General features: G+C 38.8%; 1 protein-coding gene across 4 annotated transcripts in view; it reads left to right on the forward strand.

Moving 5' to 3' along the window:
* UBOX5 (U-box domain containing 5) overlaps positions 1-20,447 on the forward strand; it is a 41,489-nt gene that overhangs the window by 10,919 nt on the left and 10,123 nt on the right. For 3 of the 4 annotated variants that reach the window (XM_037811371.1, XM_037811374.1, XM_037811373.1), the window contains exons 2-4: positions 9,988-10,175; positions 17,473-17,567; positions 18,807-20,007. In XM_037811371.1, coding sequence (XP_037667299.1) covers positions 17,514-17,567; positions 18,807-20,007 — 1,255 coding nt within the window. In that variant the 5' untranslated portion in view covers positions 9,988-10,175; positions 17,473-17,513. Of the gene's footprint in view, positions 1-4,778; positions 6,469-9,987; positions 10,176-17,472; positions 17,568-18,806; positions 20,008-20,447 lie in introns of those variants that run through there. The other variant, XM_037811372.1, reaches the window with a different exon arrangement.

The raw sequence follows: 20,447 nt of genomic DNA on the forward strand, positions 1-20,447 counted from the left end.
TAGCATCTATAAATATGGAACTTCTCCTACCTCTTTTCTAATTTGTGTATTTTTAATATTCTTCCTTTGTCTAGGTGTGTTTTTTAGTACTTCCAGAACAATGTTGAGTAACACTGGGGCTAGTGAAAATATTTGTCGTGTTCTTGATTTTAATCAGAAGGCTTCTAGTGTTTCCCTGTTTTAGGCATAATTCTGCTTTTGGGTTTGGTACACATACACATACACACATATATTTTGAACATAAAAATTTCTTTGTTCAACCTAATCTAGCCAGTATTGAGATAGTCCACTATATTAAAAATAAGACTTTTAAAAAAAGTTAAAGCATAGTTAGCAAGGCAGTGATGAATTAAGTCACTAAGTTTAACTTCATATTCTTCACAGTCATTTGATAATCATTTAATGATGAACAATATTTTCAGCCACTTTGAATGGAGAGATGTTAACTTCTGCAAGGAACAGGATTCTGGTTGTCATTGAATTTTGTAAAAGAAGTTTAAAACATTAAAGTTTTTAGAAATGACACAGTAAAGCAACATGGAAATAACCTGGAAAACACAACATATACCCTCCCATCCTCAAAGTCTATATCATTCCTTTAAATTGTCTCCTAATGCCTTTTTTTTTAGCGCTCCATTCCTTTTTCCCAGAGTGAGAAGAACACATTTTCAAGAAACTTTGGCAATTAGGAAACAGTTACTCTGTAGGGACTGTTTCAAACCTAACATGCCTCTGTTCCTTTAATTTCTCAATTAATCCTGGAAATAGTGTTCTAAGTATTATTTGCATTTCAGAGATGAAGAAAATTAGCTGAGAGAAAATTAAGTCACTTGGCCAAGGACATACATACAGTTACTAAAAACAGATAGAATTTGACTCTAAGTCAGTCCATCTTCTTTCATTGCTTCATAGTGGTACAGGTCAACTTTCTGGAGAGACTGATGCCCTTGAGATTTAAAAGTGTTCAATTCCAGGGCTAGAGGCCACTCTGGTCCCCAGGCACTTACAGTTTCCACCCCACAGCCCTAGAAAACCTACCCCCAAAGGATTAGAATTGTTCCCTCTGGCTCTCACAAGTCCTCAAGCCAATAAACCCAAACAGCTACTCCCCCATCTTGGGCATTAAAGTAGTAAATGGAGAACTGTGTGCTTGTGTAACTTATTAAAGGCTGCCTAAAAGCTGTTTTATTATAACAAAACTAGGTAAGAAATTTCTCTTTAATGTCTTTTCATATTGAAAATTAAAAGAAAAGCCAATACAATGATTGGCTTTGTGAGCCCGGCAGTGCTGGTGCATGACCTGTAGATCACACTCGTATATAGTTTTAATTTAAAAATGTGTGTTGAATTTCATCACATGCTCTTTGGCAGTTGGGTAGATGAATCTTTTTTACTTTATACTTACAATATGTGAATTATATACTAAGAAATTTTCTAAAATTGAACCATCTTCACATCTTTGGGTTAAGTCTCACTTGGCCATAGTTTGTTATTCAGGTAAGTTTTTAAAAATACAGGTTCTCAGACCTGCCCCTGAAAGTTAGGTGGTGGGAAAATCTGTATTTTTTTAAAAAAACCTAAAAACTTCTCAGGTGATTCTGATAATCAGTCAGTTTGTGAACCAGAGTTGTAAGGCCACAGATGGAGATTGAGGCAGCTTTCTGGGTTGCAGGATAAAAACCTTCCCTTTGTTTTCTCTGCCCCCTTTCCTTCAGTGCTTTGGTCAGCAGCCCCAATCCTGATCTTCCTTTTCCTGCTCTGCGTTTCCCCTCCAACAGTGTCCTCCAGGTTGAGCCTTACCACCGTTGTTTTCCCTCCAGCTGTTAAAGTTAAGGATAGACAGGGCAATGGATTTAGCCTCACTTGTCCTGTCACAACCTTCCCCAGTGGCCCTGCGCAGAGCAGCACTGTCCTTCAAGGTGGCCATATCCCTCCATATTGTTGCTTGTGCAGATTCTCCCTTGTTTCTTTATCTGGTGCCTTTAAGTAGTCCCATTTTTGACTAGTGGGAGCCGTCAGGTTGCTTCCAGAGTTCTTTTCTCACGATGTCAGTAGAATTTGATAGCTTCTATGCCTTCTGACGTGACAAGATGTTCCAGGATCATCTTGTATATTTTCTTGCTCCAAATCTGGAGTCAGCTCTTTTTCCAGGGAGCTCTGACCTATCCTTCTAACTTATTTCTTCTCATCCATCCTTATCCTCTATACTCTACATTTTTATCAGACATTCAACTCAGTCTATTCTGGATTTGCTTTGTTTTTGCCATAGCTTTGAGCCTTGTCCTTGATCTTTGTCTATCTGGAATGCCAGCAAATTTCTGTACCTCCTTAAGGCCCCCTTCTCCTATTCTACCCTCCATCTTACCAGCCCTCACACAGAATTATTCACTTCTACCAAAGTGAATTAACACATCTATTCTGTGCTAGGACCTCAGAACAATAAAACATGGTCCCTGAATGAACTCCTGTTCTAGTTTGCTAATGTTGCTGGAATGCAGAACACCAGAGATGGACTGGCTTTTATAAAAGGGGTTTATTTGGTTACACAATTACAGTCTTAAGGCCATAAAATGTCCAAGGTAACACATCAGCAATCAGGTACCTTCACTGGAAGATGGCCAATGGTGCCTGGAAAAACTCTGTTAGCTGGGAAGGCCTGTGGCTGGCGTCTGCTCCAAAGGTCTGGTTTCAAAATGGATTTCTCCCAGGACGTTCTTCTCTAGGCTGCAGTTCCTCAAAAATGTCACTCTTAGTTGCTTTGGGTTGTTTGTCCTCTCTTAGCTTCTCCAGAGAAAGAGTCTGCTTTCAACAGCGATCTTCAAACTGTCTCTCATCTGCAGCTACTCCTTCAGCTTCTGTGCATTCTTCAAAGTGTCCCTCTCAGCTGCAGAGTTCTTTCTGTTTGTCAGCTCATTTATGTGGCTCCAGTGATTTAATTTAGTGAATTATCCATGGAAATTATCCAGTCAGAGTCATCATCCACAGTTGGGTGGGGCGCATCTCCACGGAAACACTCAAAGAATTACAAGCTAATCAACACTGATACGTCTGCCCACAGAAGATTACGTCAAGGGTTAGGGTTAGGGTTAGGGTTAGGCATTTTGGGAGACATAATACATTCAGATTGGCACATTCCACCCCCTGGACCCCAAAATGACATGATCTTTCCATATACAAAATACATTCATCCCATCACAATATCACAAAAACTTAAATCATTTCAGTAACAATAGTTAAGTACAAGATCCCATTAAATCAGTAACAATAGTTAAGTAGAAGATCCCATTAAATCCAAAAGCAAAATTCCCCTCTGACTGTGGACCTGTAAACTGAGAACAAGTTATGTGCTTCCAATATACACAGGAGGGACATTCATAGGATAAACATTCCTGTTGCCATAAGGAGAAACTGAAAGCAAAACAGGGTTCACAGGACCAAAACAGTTCCTAAAACCTGCAGGACAAACTCCATTAGATTTCAAAATCTGAGAGTCATTTACAGAATGACGTTGCATCCTTGGGGCTTGAGAGAGCAGGAGTCTAACCCATCCTAAGGGGCCTTGTGGCAGCCCTTTCCTGTCCAAATGCTGGGGTGAGTGTTCCAACATATCCACACATTGGGGAAACACCTTCTCAGCCCCACCCTCCTCAAATATCAGGGCAGCACCCGGATTCCCTTCCATCTCTAGGGCACATGCTAACCCCTTCAGAACAGTGTGGTGGCAGCCAGGCTCTCCCCAGTTCCTGGAAATGTGCACAACTCTTAACACCTAGATGTAGTACAAAGAGGTGGGATTGAATAACTTCTTGGAAAGGCAGGGGTGAGACAGCCTCCTTCCCCTTCCCACAGATAAGGTGAACTTGAGCAAAATTTTGAAGTAAAGTAGGATGTTAAGGGTATATGTAGGGTCATTCTAGGTAGATACTGTGATTCTTGTTGCATCTAAAGTAAAGCTTATCTGAACTGACAAAGTCCTCTGTACTTGGCCCTTGCTGTCCTTTTCCACCTGTCTTCTGTCTTCAAAGCTCCCAGGTCCTACCCTGGCTGTTCCCTCAACCTGGAATGTTCTTCTGGGTCATTGGAGAGCTCCCTCTCACCATTTTTCAGGTCTCCTCTCAAAGGTCACTACTTCAGAGGGGAATTCCCTGTCCGCATTAACCAAAACAGCACCCCACTGGTGTTTGGTCATGCTTTGTCGTCTACTTCATTTTCCTCCCTACACTCAGCAGTGGCAGAAATTATTCCTTATTTCTTTACCTATTTATTCCCTCCGTTGGAGGGTAAGCCCTTTGAGTTAACTTCGTCTCCAGTGACTAAACTAGGTCTTGGCCCATAAATAATAATGTTTATTTTATTATGCTCTGGGAGTTTAGAACATTTGAGCATTGCTGGAAGAAAGACAGAGGGTGGAGCTGGTGAGGTAGATAGTGTCAGAGTTACCAAGGCCTTATGCCTTGCTGAGGACCCTAAGTCTACAAGGCCTGGGGTCCTCTAAATAATTCTAAGTCAGGGAATATTTGGGCAGATTTGTGTTTCAGAAAGGCAGGTTAGAACTAGATTGGGAAGGGGGTGGTGCATGGTACTAGTCAGGGAAAATAATTCACAGATGTTTACAAGAACCCAGGTGAGAGATAATGAGGGCCAGAAATGTGGGAATGGAAAGTATGAATTCTGGAGATGTTTGCAAGAAGAAATTGACAGTACTTGCTAATTGATTGGGTTAGGGTTGATTATTTTGGTGCCTAAATTAATAAAGTGTTGGCAACTAAAATTGAGTTCAAAGCAGGAAAGGTGTTTGAGTGGGGTTTGCCGATGAGTTGGCCCTGGTCATGCTGAGATGTCAGGCCTCTGGGCAGAAAGGTCCAAGCTGGGTCTCAAATGGGACTAGGAGAGATGACAGAACTACAGGTGAGTGAAATTGCCTGGGGCCAATGGGAGGCAGTTTATTGCAGGCAGGGGAGAGGATGATGACCAAGAACAAAATACCAGCATTTATAGGGCAGGCAAGCTAAAGGAGATCTAGTCATCAAGATAAGAAAAGAACAGTTAGGTAATCAGTCTTAGGGAAAAAATAGTGATATAGAAGCCAAAGGGAAAGGAAAGTATTTAAAAAAATACGGAAGGTTCACATGTCAGGTGCTGGGGAGAGATGAAGTAAAGAAAGAACTGAAAAGGCTCCAGCCAAGTTGGTAACTTGGATATATCTTTGACCTTAGCAATAGCAGTTTGAATTGAATCATTAGAGCAGAAGCCAGATTGCAGACCTTTGAATGAGTAGGAGTTAAGGAATGGGTTGCAAATGTTGAGGATTCTTTGAAAACCTTGGAAGAGAAGGGGAAATTTGAGCAAGAGTTAAAGAGGCACTTGTGTTACCAGAAAAAATACAAGATGTCCTTTATGTTTATTGCTAAATCTGGCTACCTAGCGACAAGGCAGGATATTTTTTTTAAGTAGGGGAGTGACAGAGGGACTTGAATATGTTGACATGTTAAGGAAAAAGGTATAGTAGTCAGAAGTTGAAGATTCATGAGAAAGGTTAAGAGTGAATGGAATAAGGCCCTGGAGGAGAGGGATGGAGTAGGCTCCGTTTTGTAGTTTGTAGAGGGAGAACCTGGCTACCTCATCTGGGTTCCCATAGAACCTTATCTACACTGCTATTAAGGCGTGAGTAAATGGTGTTAGAGCCCTTTGCATATTTCTTTGTTTTGAGACTCAGAGTCTCTTAAAAGTAAAAATTATGCCCACCTTTGCCTTAATTTGAAACTGTGGGTCTTTTAGGAATAAAACCTATGCCCACTTGTGCCTAGCAGAGTGCCTTGCACATAGTGAGCCCTTGAAGGGTGAGTTGGCTCCAAGTGGTATAAAATGGCAAGCTTCATTTGGGCCCACCTCTGTGTTCTGGTCTGCATGTGCACCTCTTACTGGTGGGTAATGGTGGGGTAGGCTGGGGACGGCGTCTTTCATTTTAACCAGCTCTTAGAAAAATGCACACAAGTCAATTCTTTTTTTCATGGATGGACAAGTAACTCAATTTAGAAATTAAAAGAAGTATTGTGCTTCTTAAAAACTTGAAGTGCCCAATTTATAAAATTGCTCAGTGCATTGGTATTCCACCCACTCTTTGAGGTTAAATGCTTTTCTCTTGACAGGTAATCTTTTTTTTCCTCTGTAACCTGTTTGAGCCTAGTCTTTAAAAAATGTGTATCTGCCAGAATTACTTTCCATTACATTTTTGTGAAACTCAAAATCATATTGTATAACTCAGCTATTGCAACTTCTTTATAGGCCAAAAGAAGATGGGTGCTTAGGTGTTCAGAAAATATCACGGTCACCTTATTCTCTTCCAGATTATCCCTCCCCACCCCTCAGCCCCAGGTTCTGAATCCTCACTGAACAAAGCTTTGTTTGGTTGCTTCAGTCTCCAAGGAACAGAAAAGTCCCATGTTCTGGGAAACCCTTAAGTCCCAGGTAGGCCAAGATGGTCACACTACTTCTGATCCCTTCCCAACCCTTCCCTTGTACTTTCCCTAACTCAGCCTTGGTACAAAGAGGTAGAGTTCGAGAAAGGTTTGTCTCTATCTGGACAGCCAAGTCTATAGGGGCTATTGACTGCAAGAAATATTCTGGACATATGTCTAGATCCTTGATGCTCACCGATATCATCCTGAGACCCATCAGAGTATAGAAATACACTCCTGCTGTTTACTTACTTACATCAGCTTTAAACATAAAAGGAAAAAACAACTTATCCCACCACTCTAACACATCCATATTTAAATTTCTGAATATCCACCATTACCTCCCAAATTCATGTTTACATATTCCTAGATGTAGATTTTAACAAATGTGTCATCATAATATTACTATAATCTTTATGTTCTTTTTCTTTATATACGTTTGCATTTTTGTACATACTCATCATTTGAGTGACATGAATGTCAAGGAAAACATGTCACTCAAGTTTGTTATTAACTTGAGTAGTAGGCTTAACTGGAGTCTTCAGTTGAGGGACTTGGATCTTGTGAAGAACTTCAAGACATCTGTGTAATAGAGTATTTGGATTTATAAAATAAAAGGCTTTTTACAGGCCAGCACAAGGGATCCTTGTGGTGATGGAACTGTTCTGTATCTGACTATGGTGGCAGGTACACAAATCTACACCTATAATAAAAATACGTAGAACTAAATAGAAGCACACACACAAATGAGTGCATGTAAAATTTTTGAAATCTATGAAAGATCAATGGATTGTCTCAATGCATCATTTTCCTGGTTGTACTATAGTCATACTATAGTTATGAAAGATGTTACCATTAGAGGAAACTGGGTGAAAGGTATATGAGATCTCTCTGTTTCTTACAGTTGTGTGTGAATCTACAATTGTCTTAAAATTAAGAGTTCAATTAAAAAAGAAGATATTTCTTAGAAGGTGGCTTTGAAATCCTTGTGAGATGCTCAGTAATATGTTATACGTAGCTCATATTTCTTTTTCCTCCTTTTAAAGAATACCTCTCTCAAAAAAAATTTTAATGAAGGAAGAAAAAATTAAGAGAAAGCCTGAAACTACCTTTTTTTTTCAGTTTATTTCCAAGTAGTTTGTACTATGATACTCATCTTGGATGTCTTCAGGAAGCTATTTGCAAAGTTAGCCCCTAGTGAGTACCAAAAAGATAGTGGAAGTGCATTAGTCAGAGGAAAGGGAAACCCCTTGAAGGGTAAATTGCCTCTAAGTGGTTCAGAATTGCTATTGTCATCTAGGAGGTTAATGGCAGACTTTTCGTTAGTGTCATTTCTTTCCCTGGTTATAAACCTTCTGTGACTTCCCTCAGACCAGTAACTTTCAAACTTTTTTTTTTTTTTACTGTAATCCTTAATAAGAAATGCCTTTTGCACTAAAACTCAGAGTGTATGTATGTGTATGTATATATATATGTACATATGTATATATATATATATATATAAAACTCAGACAAAAGTGTCACAAAGTGCTCCACCTCGTGTGGTGTTCTCTGATATTTTCTATTAATTTTTTAAGTGCTGGTTATAGTTCAGTAATTTGAGGTCTTGATTCTTCACCTGTAGTTTAGAACAGTGCTGGGTCAGCCCCCCAGGTAAAGTAGTCCAAGCCCGTTGGTATGACATTTAAGGCCCTTTCTGTCTGACTCCATCTGACTCCTCAGCCCCACTTCCTCTTCCTCCCCTAGCTAACTGGTATATTCAGCATTTCCTGAACCTGCCTCATACACCCTTTGTCACATTGCTCTGTCTCTGTGCCTAGATCCTTAATGGTCTCCCCTCTTGCCCTTTTGTTATCCATGCCTTTTGGCTCCCATAGTCAAGCGTATGTAGTCGTTGTACCATTACTTGTAGTATCTGTGCTTCTCTAGAGTTGCCCATAAGTTCAGGTTATTCCCAGTTCAAATATTACTCCTGTGAATTCTTCCCTGTCTTCTTGTATCCTTTTGGCCAGTGTTTTCAACCTTTTTTCAAGAGCCACAATAAGACATACAATTTATATACATTTGTTACATATATTTTTATAAAACTGAAACAAAATTAATACCCATGCTATATATACTTTGATGTTTCATGTTCTATTCTGGTTTTTATTTCTTTTCTTTTTTTGACCCATAACTTGATTTCAAAAACCACAAACTGAAAAATACTGATTTAGGCCATCCTTCCCCACTCTCGGGGATATCTGCAGAAAGCTTTGTTACAAACCTTTGTATTCCATGATTACTGTTGGAAGGAAGTCTGCATCACCATAAGACTTGAGGGCAGGACCATTCATTTTTATTTTTATACCCCAGTGCCTAGCATAGGACTTGTAAATGTTATCTGATCTAAAATTAAATCTGAGCAAATCAAATTCAGTAGTACATTTAAAGAGTGATCTGCCACAACTAATAGAGCCTATTCTGGAAATCAAAGGATGGCTTGAAATTATAAAATGTGTTAATATAATCTCATTAGGATGTCAGATAAGGAAATCACATAATTTCAATACGTACTAAAAAATTAGAATTCAAAGCACATTCCTATTTTCAGAAAATTTATGAAATTTTGAGTGTTTTGTTAGCAATCTATCAACATCTATCCATAACAATCAACACTATCTTCAAATAAGAGAACAGAAGGTATTTTCTTTCAAAAATGGGAACAAAACCAGAATTCCTACTCAATAATCAGTTAGAAAAATGGAGTAAAAAGGTCCTATTCATAAATAGCAAACTTAACATGAAAAATTTAGGACCCCCCATGAAAAAAAGTCAATATTGTACTAGGATTTAAAAAAAGACAAAATCTATGTAAGATTTTTACCTTAATATTGTGATAGTAAAAAATTTGCAAACAACCTAAATGTTCAACAAAAGGAGAATGGTTTATTATTTATACCACATTCTATTTCAAAATGATTTTAAGGTAGCTTTCACAGTATATACTATAATATAAGTGAATTCAGGCAAGGAGAAATTTGTTGGGGGGCCACAGTTTATATTCTGAGCTTTCTAGCAGTCAAAGTAAAGAAGGTCATCATGATCAATTATGTGATTCATAGTTACACCATAAAATATTGAGTTGCTTGGGAGAAACAACTGTTCCTGGTCCTGAAACCAGGAAGAGAAAATTTTCTCATGAATCTCAAAGGAAGATACTGTGTGGGTAGAGAATGATCATTTTAACAGCGTAATAAAATAGCAGTTAACTTTAGAGAGCTCTTTCTCTTGATGAAGACCACATAGAGCCAATGAAGAGTTAGATGAGCAGTATTTGCAATAGGGTGAGGAGTGTGATGGTGTTGACTGGGATGAGCCCAAGGATAGTCTGGTACACTTCTCTGAAGTTCAGCTCCATGGAGGGATACATTTTAGAGACTAAAGTTGTGGTTCTCAAATGATGTGTTGTGCCACACTGGTGTCCTGTGAATCTTCACAGATTGGCCATTGAATTTTTATTAATGTGTTAAATTTATTTTTGCTACAGCCGAGGATCCAAACTGCTAAGATGTCTGTCAGTTGGTGGAGTGGAGTATGATGTGCAGCATCTACCAAGAATGCCAGGCAGGAAACAAAAGGTGTTGGCACCAAAGAGAATTTAGTGCTGCCACCAAAGAGAATTTAACGTGGATGAACTGAACATACTCCATAAATATTCTCTCAAATTAGATTTTGGTAAGTGCTGCGGAGGGCAAATAGTCTATGTCTCATCAGGTGGAGGTCCAGTGGAACTGAAAACCTCTGATGAAGGTTGAGAAGCTTTATGAGATGAGATTCTTCAATAGAAGGCTAGCTTATCTCCACACAGAAGTGGGAAGAGGATGTAGCTATGAGCAGGACCAAGATTTTCCTGAAAAAACAATTTGAGGCCTGATCCAACACATGTTGGAAAGGGCAGTCACAGTTCTCACATTTCTACATCATAGTACATAATCACATTGATTTTAAGTCTGGAGAATTTTTTTTTTAAATGAATGATACCAAAACTCCACCTGAGTAACGGAAAAAATTAGGTAAGGTATCCATAGAATATCTAACTTTAAGCACTGTAACTTCCTGGTAAATCCTTCAAGGAAAATGGTGTCCAAATAAGATAGTAAGCAGAATGGTTAATTAAGGTTTGAATTAACCAGTTTCAGTTCTTCATCTGCAAAATCATAATTTTAGTCCCTACCTTAGGGTTGTGAGGATTAAATGAAATAGATGATGCATTGTTAGGCATTTAGCATAATGCCTAACACACAGCACTGAGTAAACATTAGCTGTCATTTATTATCATGTTATTAATATTATTTCAGATATTCGCTTGATATCACCATAATAGCAGTTAAACAAGAGGGAATCTGGCATAACCTGAATTAATGAACAGAGATACCATTCCCATGAATATCGTAAAGGTATCATGATGTATCCCCAAATTACTTTGTAGCTTCAATATAATCTAATAAAAACCCCAACAGTGTTTTCGTGGAACTTGACAAGCAAATTCTAAATTCTAAAATTTATGCGGAAAAACCAAGGGCCATGAATAGCTAAGTCACTCTTCAGGAAGAAGAAGTGGGGAGATTTATCCTATCAGATAATCAAAATCAAAACTTATAAAGCTGTAGTGATGAAGGCACTGCAGTATTGGCATAAGGATAGATAAATATCTATCAAAGAGAATAAAGAGCTAGTAACTGGTCCACACATATATGGAGTCTTGAAAGATGCCAGGTGGCATCGTAAGTCCGTGGGGAAACGCAGGAACCCTTAAATAAATCTGAAACATCTGTTGCGTATTCTGTTGAATATTCAGATGAGAAAAAAAGAAAGAACTAGGATCCCTATGTCATACCATACACAAAATTAATTTCAGGTGGATTAAAAACTTAAAAATGAAAGTCATAACTTCCTTTAAAACACTTGAAAGAATATATAGGAAGTACATCTCTCTGACCATCAGTTCAGGAAAAATTTCTTTAATAAGATACAGAATCACAAAACATCAGGGATTGGTAAATCTCACTTTACGTTAAAATTAAAACTTCTCTTCATCAAAAGACACTGTAAAGAAAATGAAAATATAAACCACAAATTAGAAGTAGATGTTTGTCACTCATACAACCAATAAAGTATTAGTATTCAGAACAAAAAGTGAATTCCTACAAAATAATAAAGAAAAAAGCTTTAATGAGCAAAAGATAAACCAGCATTTCACAGAAGAGGAAGCATGAAAGGACAATAAATATATATGAAGAGATTTTTAACCTCAGTACTAGTTAGGGAAATACTAATTAAAGTATCAGGAGGTACCATTTTATAAACACTAAATAGGTACATTGAAAAGTTTTGACTTTATATACTGTTGGAGTATAATTGGTACAACTATTTTGGAATAAGGTATATTTCAAATTGAGACTCAGAACACATCAGTAGATCCTTAAATCACTTTGGGGACCAACTTTGAAAAAAAAATATTAGAGTTCATTATATATAACAGGTAATTATTATCTCATGAAATATAAGTGTGTATATAGACACACATGTGCAGGTGTGTGCTTACCATGGAGCCTGGCATTTAGGCTCTCAGAGACATTAATTTCATGATAATATAGACTAAATCAAAGTTAAAAGATCAAAGTGTGAAACGACTGAGAAGATAATAGAGAGGTGGGCAGGAAGAATGTAAATACCAGCCTCCCCCTAGAGAACCAAATCTGTGCTAGAGAATTGGCCTTGTTATCTCTGGCAAAGTTTTTTTCTCTGAAAGCCAGAGAGAGATAAAAGGCCTGAGATGTGGACAGTGGTGTTAGAGGATGAGTGCAGACTAGTGTGCCAGTGTACCTTAATCTCGCTAATATTAATCATCTTTCAGAATTTTTGTATTATGCAAAGTTTCTGCCTCTGGGCTTTTACCAAAGACCCCTCCCATCAGAGTGAAGAGGGGAGGAAGGAACTGCCTATGGCAGTGAAAAGAAAACCCTCTCATGACACATGGGCTCTCAAATCTCAGAATTTCCTAACCTCACCGTTTTGCCTGAGGCCAGCCCAGGCTTGCATTCACATATCTTTTATGTTACCGTGGTGTCAAAAGTGTATTATCTGCTTGGCATCCTAAGAGGCTTGCCTTTCTAAGGAGAAATGTTTTGGCTCCCTTGGTCTGTGCTATATCATTTTAAGACTTCAAATATTCAATTAAATTCATTGGCTTAATTTTATATTTAAAAACCTCAAAACGTTGGGCAGGGGAATTGAGGGAACTGCTCTAAATGAGTTCTGGTTACCTGACTGAAAGGAGGTATATATAAGGGCTCTGAGAAAATTTGTAGCTTTAATTCCTTAGGCACTTAATCATTTTTGAGTTATTGAGAAGAAAGAGACCAGAAGCCTGAAGACATTGTTCATCCAGTCTTCTATAAAATATAGTCCATACTGATTCTAGACCAGATTCTAAAATGCTCTGGTAAGGAGATGGCGTGCATGCCTCAAAAAGTGGGAACCACCGGGAGTTTCACACAAATTCACAAAGATCAGGAGAGTTCAGGCCAGGAGCTTTCCTCCCCTCAGATTCATCTTCCTTTTTTTTTTTTTTTTTTTTTTAAATTAAATTCAGTTTTATTGAGATATATTCATATACCATACAATCATCCATGGTGTATAATCAACTGTTCATTGTACCATCATATAGTTGTGCATTCATCATCCCAATCTATTTTTTTAATCTTCATTTTATTGAGATATATTCACATACCATGCAGTCATACAAAACAAATCGTACATTCAGTTGTTCACAGTACCATTACATAGTTGTACATTCATCACCTAAATCAATCCCTGACACCTTCATTAGCACACACACAAAAATAACAAGAATAATAATTAAAGTGAAAAAGAGCAATTGAAGTAAAAAAGAACACTGGGTACCTTTGTCTGTTTGTTTGTTTCCTTCTCCTATTTTTCTACTCATCCATCCATAAACTAGACAAAGAGGAGTGTGGTCCTTATGGCTTTCCCAGTCCCATTGTCACCCCTCATAAGCTACATTTTTATATGATTGTCTTCAAGATTCATGGGTTCTGGGTTGTAGTTTGATAGTTTCAGGTATCTACCACCAGCTACCCCAATTCTTTGGAACCTAAAAAGGGTTGTCTAAAGTGTGCGTAAGAGTGCCCACCAGAGTGACCTCTCGGCTCCTTTTGGAATCTGTCTGCCACTGAAGCTTATTTCATTTCCTTTCACATCCCCCTTTTGGTCAAGAAGATGTTCTCCATCCCACGATGCCGGGTCTGCATTCCTCCCCGGGAGTCATATTCCACGTTGCCAGGGAGATTCACTCCCCTGGGTGTCTGATCCCATGTAAGGGGGAGGGCAGTGATTTCACCTTTCAAGTTGGCTTAGCTAGAGAGAGAGGGCCACATCTGAGCAACAAAGAGGCATTCAGGAGGAGGCTCTTAGGCACAATTATAGGGAGGCCTAGCCTCTCCTTTGCAGCAACAGTCTTCCCAAGGGCAAGTCCTGTGGTAGAGGGCTCAACCCATCAAACCACCAGTCCCCTGTCTGTGGTCATGTTAGCAACCATCGAGGTGGGGTAGGCCGATTCCCCTGCATTCTCCACAGGCTCCTCAAGGGGGCTCTACATATTTTTTCCTTGTTTTTTTTTTTTTTTTAACTTTTTTTTTTTAAATCAACTGTATGAAAAATAAAAAAATAAAAAATAATAATTAAAAAAAAACATACAATAAAAGAACATTTCAAAGAGACCATAGCAAGGGAGTAAGAAAAAAACAACTACCCTAAGATAACTGCTTTACTTCCAACATGTTCCTACTCTACCCCAAGAAAGTTACTTAACCAATCTATTTGTTTTTAATCTTCATTTTATTGAGATATATTCACATACCACGCAGTCATACAAAACAAATCGTACTTTCGATTGTTTACAGTACCATTACATAGTGGTACATTCATCACCCAAATCCAATCTATTTTTGAACATTTTTCTTACATCAGAAAGACTAAGAGTAAGAATAAGAATAAAAAGTAGAAGTAAAAAAGAACACTCGAATCATCCCCCCTTCTAACCCTATTTTTCATTTATTTTTTGTCCCCATTTTTCTACTCATCCATCCATCATCTCCCTCTTTTGATAACACATATTTTGTAATAATTCCTTGAGGTGTCCTGAACTTAGAGTCAAGGATAATATAACTGACCTATATATATTATTTTTAAAAACCCAACAAAAATTTATCTATATCTGTCGTCTATCTATCTATTCATCTATTTTGAAACATTTGAGAGTAGTTGGTATACATCATGATCCTTCAAAACTTAATACTTTCATGTACTTTTCCTAAGGACAATTTACTTGCATAACCACCTCAAGTACAATTACCAAATTCAAAAAATTTAACATTGATAGAAAGATTACAGTCTGTTTTCCAGTCTATATTCCAGGTTTTTCAGTTGTCCCAGTAATGTCCTTTTGAGCATTTTCACCTCCGTTATTAGATCCAGTCTGTGATTATGCACATTTAGTTGTTATTGTCTCTTTAGTCTCTCTCTTTTTTCAATTGCGGGAACATATAGACAATATGAACTTTCCCATCTCAGCTGCTCTCAAGCATACAAATCAGTGGGATTAATCACATCCGCAATTTGTGCCACCCTTATTACCATCCATTACCAAAACTTTCCCATCACCCCCAACATAATCAGAAGCTTTTTACAATCATGTAGAATCACCTAGAATGCAGACTGACATGTGTAGCACTGATTTCAGTGATGTGGCTTTCAGAAATGGTCAACACCTCTTGGTAAAGGTCTGAAAAAAAAAAAGTACAGTATTTCCATGATTTACATGGAAGTTTCCTTCCTAGAAAATTCAGCATATACTAAAACCATGTTTAAAAAAAAACCTTGTGTTTACATGTAAAACTGTGTTAGGGACTAGGCCGAGATAATAAGAAAGATTTAAAAGTCATGTGAGCCACCTTCCCCATATTGTCGACATCCCCTTTCAATATGAACAAGTTAGAGTGGTCACTGCCTAGACACCCCTGAAGACAGAGAAAGTGATTAAATGAGAGGAGGGGGTAGCAACAGATAAGACAGGAGTTAACAAAGTACTATGAATACTGAATCTTTATATATATAACATTCTTTAAAATTTACTCTATAGCTATTTGTTGAATTGTGCTTTGAAAGATACCTTTCTGTATCACCTTTCTATATTTCACATTAAGGAAAGAACTGAAACTGTGCCACTATAACCTATAACATGTTTTAAAATTACCTATATAACTGCTTGTTCAGCTGTACTTTAAAAGTTAACACTTTTCTGTATAAGTGTTATATTTTGCAGTTATGGAAATAACTGAAATTGTGGAACTGTAACCCATAACATTTCTTTGAAATTTGCTCTCTACTTGTTAAATTGTACTTCAAAAGTTATCACTGATATGTATATATATGTTAAAGTTCACAATAAAAAATGCATAAAAAAATACTAGCTAGCTAAAAGAAAAAAAATGAAAGTCATGTGAGGCAGATGTTCACTGTGCAGGAATTGCCCACTCAAATGTTGCAGGATGCCTAGCCTCTGCGTGCCTTGCCAGGCCTCTGCAAATGACACCTACCAGTTGTGACAACGAAAAGACCCCAGAGGGTGGTCCTGTTCCTACAGGGCCAAAAGTTTTTCATGGCATTGTCTAGGGAAAGTACAGGACAGTCTGGCAGAAGAGTAAACAGCTGGCTGGCCTCACCCACGGAGTTCAGATCTGTTAGAGGGGCCCGCCACTGGAAGAGAGGCTAATAGTGGTCTTCCTACTTCTTTACAGAGGAGTACCAAAGGATATTGGGTATTATTCATTAAAATAACCCTAAGCAGGTGACAGTGTAATTGTGAAAACCTTGTGGATTGCACTCCCTTTATCCAGTGTATGGATGGATGAGTAGAAAAATGGGGACAAAAACTAAATGAAAAATAGGATGGGATGGGGGGGATGATTTGGGTGTTCTTTTGTTTTTTTTAATCTTATTCTTTCTCGTATAAGAAAAATGTTCAAAAATAGATTGGGGTGATGAATACATAACTATATGATAGTACTGGGAACAGTTGATTGTATACCATGGATGATAGTATGGTATGTGAATATATCTCAATAAAACTGAATTTAATTTAAAAAAAAAAATAACCCGATGCTTGTCTAGTGACTGGGAAGGAAGAGCATGTAACCATCTGGCCTAGTCTCGGTTAATGATGTTTCTCCCTCTAAACCCCATTCAGCAGTGGGAGAGGCAGAGTAAGCCTCGGAACCCTGGCCTTGGTGGTCATTAAGATGTTAAGTCTTGTGCTGATTCCTGGTGATCTAATCAATAAAAGTGAATCTTCAGCCAGAAAAAATTTAAAAGGACTTTATCACAAAAAAAAAAAGACCCTAAGATTTTGCTTCTGAGTAATGATGTATTTAACTGTTGTAATTGTTTTCTTTTTCATAAGAAAATGTGATGGCACTGACAAGTGTTAAATGACAAAGTTGCCCAGACCACTATGATTATTTTCTGTGACCTTTTCTATTCTTAAACCCTGTGGCTAAGCAGTCCTGTTCTTTTCTGAGTGGAGCCACTTTTGGCCCTCTCTTTCCTGTAGGGAGATGCATCATCTGCAGAGATGATGAGTTCTTGTCCTGAACTCTTCAGAACAGCTGTCAGCCAGAGAACTGAGAGACAGCTGTAGTCTGCCAGCCTGCTCAGGCTGCAATAGAAATCTTCATAATTTTTAAGTGACTAATTTTTTCCCAACATCACATATAGGATACAGAGAGAATGAGCAGAGACCATGAGTGTGTGTGTGTTTGTGTGTGTTATATTTTTTATTGTGACCTTGCATGAGTCTGTTCCTGATTCTTTTAAGAATCAAGTCCTGAAAATTTAGAATTGAATTTTAAGTTATCTAATACCAAGTTTTATTTTTTACTTTTTATTTAAGGCTGTTTCTGATGCTTGGAAGTTATTCTTTCAACTACAAAGATGGTAGTAAATCTTTGCCTTCCACAGTTCAGACCAAGAATTCACTGCAACAAGGTAAACGAAACAAATATATATATCATGCATTTACACATAAATATATGATATGTATCTTTCATATTTTCCCCATTTCCTACCTTGTGTGTGTGAACTTAATTCAGGCTTAGTGTACTTTCACCCTGATTGTTTTATATTCCCACCGATGATATTTAGGTAATCATGGGTCAGGCTGTACCTCTAGAATCACACAGCACTGTTATAATGTGAGCCATTACTCATTTTGTGGCGTGTCTTTTTCATTGTGCTCTTCCCTCTGATAAATTTAATTCCCTACCAGAGTTTTAACAGAGGTAGAATACTCTCTCCTCAGTTGTTTTTGCTAATTTCCAATGTTAGATGTAATTGCTTGTATTGGTAATTTGTATTTCTTGTTCTTTACTATTTCAATTAAGCTCCTCCTCCTTTTATACAAAAGTAAGTGTCTTTCCAAAGCCCATACAAGGGAATAGGGCAATGGGAGAATTGAACGCCTCCCTTAATTTGGAGTGTCTGTACATGCCATACTATTTCAAGGTTTCACGTAGTTAGGCTGACTCCTTTGGACAAAGATATCTTAAAATTTTTGCTGGTTATAACAACTATTAGAAATACTGGAAGAAATATTAAAAAGAAATCACACTCAATTCCACCCATAGCACATCTACTGTTTAAAATTTTCCATTGTTCAAAGGCCCTTCACTTTGTCCCTGTGCATACATTTTTTTAAAATTCAGTTTTATTGAGATATATTCGCATACATTTTTTACCAAGTTTCATCATTCACAGATGAAAAGCTTGTTTCTTATGTCTTCCTACAGAAACTGTAAAATCGGTAGGGTCCAAATACAAAATTGAGAAATTTAATGAACATCCTTGTTTTCCCCTAAATCTGCATGTTTTCATCCTCTTAAGTAAAAAAGCATTGGTATTTTTACCCCGTCTTCACAGAGATGTTATTTTGAAGAGATTTTTAGTTGGGTTGGGCAGGGCAGGATTTTATTGCTTATATATTTTTATATTTTGAAGATGGGCAGTACTTGGGGACATGATTGTCTTCATCCTTTGCTTTGACCTGATCTTGGCCTCCAAAAAAAGAAAAAGAAAACTGGGAAAATTATGTTTAATAGGGGAAATTTTAAAGAAAGAACTTCAGATTTTCTTTAAAGAGTTTTTTAGAAATGGTAAGTTCTTTGAAACTAGTTACCTTTATTTAGATCTCATCAAATCATTGTGTCTTTTATTTGTCATTAAATCTAGATATCAGCTGATGGTTATGAAGTAGAAAATCTCATCTCTGAAGACCTCACAAAGAGAAGTCGTGGTTTTAGGTCAGAGTATTTCATTAGGCCACCAGTCTATGTGACTGTTTCCTTTCCTTTTACTGTAGAAATCTGTAGGATTAACATAGACCTCACAGCCGGGGGAGGCCAGAATGTCACTGGCCTGGAAATGTACACATCTGCCTTATCCAGTAGTGCATCTTGGGGTACCTCCGAGTGCCAAACCCCAGGCCCAGCTGAGCCATCCATCCCAAACAAAGAGATGTTCACCTTGGTAGGCAAAGTCTTGTTGAAAAACCAGAGCCAAGTGGTATTTACCCACAGGGGCTTCAAGGCTAGGCCACCTTTTGGCCCAATGGAAGCCACACTTCCCTCCCCTGCTGTTGTGACCCAAGAGCTCTGGAATAAAGGGGCTCTTTCCCTTAGCCACGTGGCCCATCTCAAGATCTGTATCACTCACATAACAGGCAGCGCTATCCCTTGTATCAAGCGGTTGGAAGTGTGGGGTCAGCCAGCCAAAACCTGCTCTCAGGAGGTCATAGACAGTGTCCTGCTGGTTGCCTCAGAGAGCCTCCCTCAGAGCTTGGCTCAGCAGGCCCCAGCCTTGCCCATGGAGAGTGACTGTGACCCCCGGAGCCAATCTGAGGACCAGCAGGCCCCCACCAGCTTGCAGGAGCTGGCTGAGGTAATTCGAGATGTGCCGGAGGAGTTCCTGGATCCCATCACCCTAGAAATTATGCCTTGCCCCATGCTGCTCCCCTCAGGCAAGGTCATCGATCAGAGCACGCTGGAGAAATGTAACCGCAGTGAAGCTGCATGGGGCCGGGTGCCCAGCGACCCTTTCACAGGAGTGGCCTTTACTCCACACTCCCAGCCCCTGCCACACCCCTCCCTAAAGGCACGGATTGACCATTTCCTGCTCCAGTACTCCATCCCTGGCTGCCATCTGCTTGGGAGAGCACAGACTGCAGTGACAGTGATCCCTTCCTCCATTGCTATGCCTTCTCGGAAAAGGAAGATGGAACAAGCCGAACAGGCCCCAGGCAGTAGCCTTGATATAATTCCCTCCTGTTTTTCTACCACAAGCCCTCTGGTCTCGCCCACTACCTCAGAGCATACTGCTAAGAAAGTGAAAGCTGCCAGTGAGCTTGGCCTAACACAAATGGACTGCTCAACAGGTAATCCATCATTCTATGTCCATGGCCTGTTGTCATCCCTACCCTTCGCAGGTGCTGCTTGGCACTGTTTCCCTTTGCTTTATGCTTTGCCAGCTTAAAAGTCCTTCAGCTGGTGCCCATGATCCTTCTCATTTCTCATTGTGGGGCCCTTCAGCTTTGTCTTCAGACCAGAGAAAATCCTGAGGCCTTGGAGGGGCCTCTTGCCTCTTCCAGGGCTTCAGTCTGTGTTTTATTCCTCCATCCAATGATGGTCCCATGAGTGGTATCTTCTTCAGGCTTCCTTTTTGTGCCCTGGCCAAGTCAACACTTTTCTCTGGGCTTGAAATCTCTGGTCAGAGCTGCTAGGATGAGAGACAACAGTTCCTCAGAGCAGACCTTTCTTCCTTTTGGTACCCTCTTTTCATTTACTCATGGCTCAGTGGACTCCTCCAGAGTATTGT

Source organism: Choloepus didactylus, chromosome 19 (assembly GCF_015220235.1).
Source record: "Choloepus didactylus isolate mChoDid1 chromosome 19, mChoDid1.pri, whole genome shotgun sequence".
NCBI lineage: Eukaryota > Metazoa > Chordata > Mammalia > Pilosa > Megalonychidae > Choloepus > Choloepus didactylus.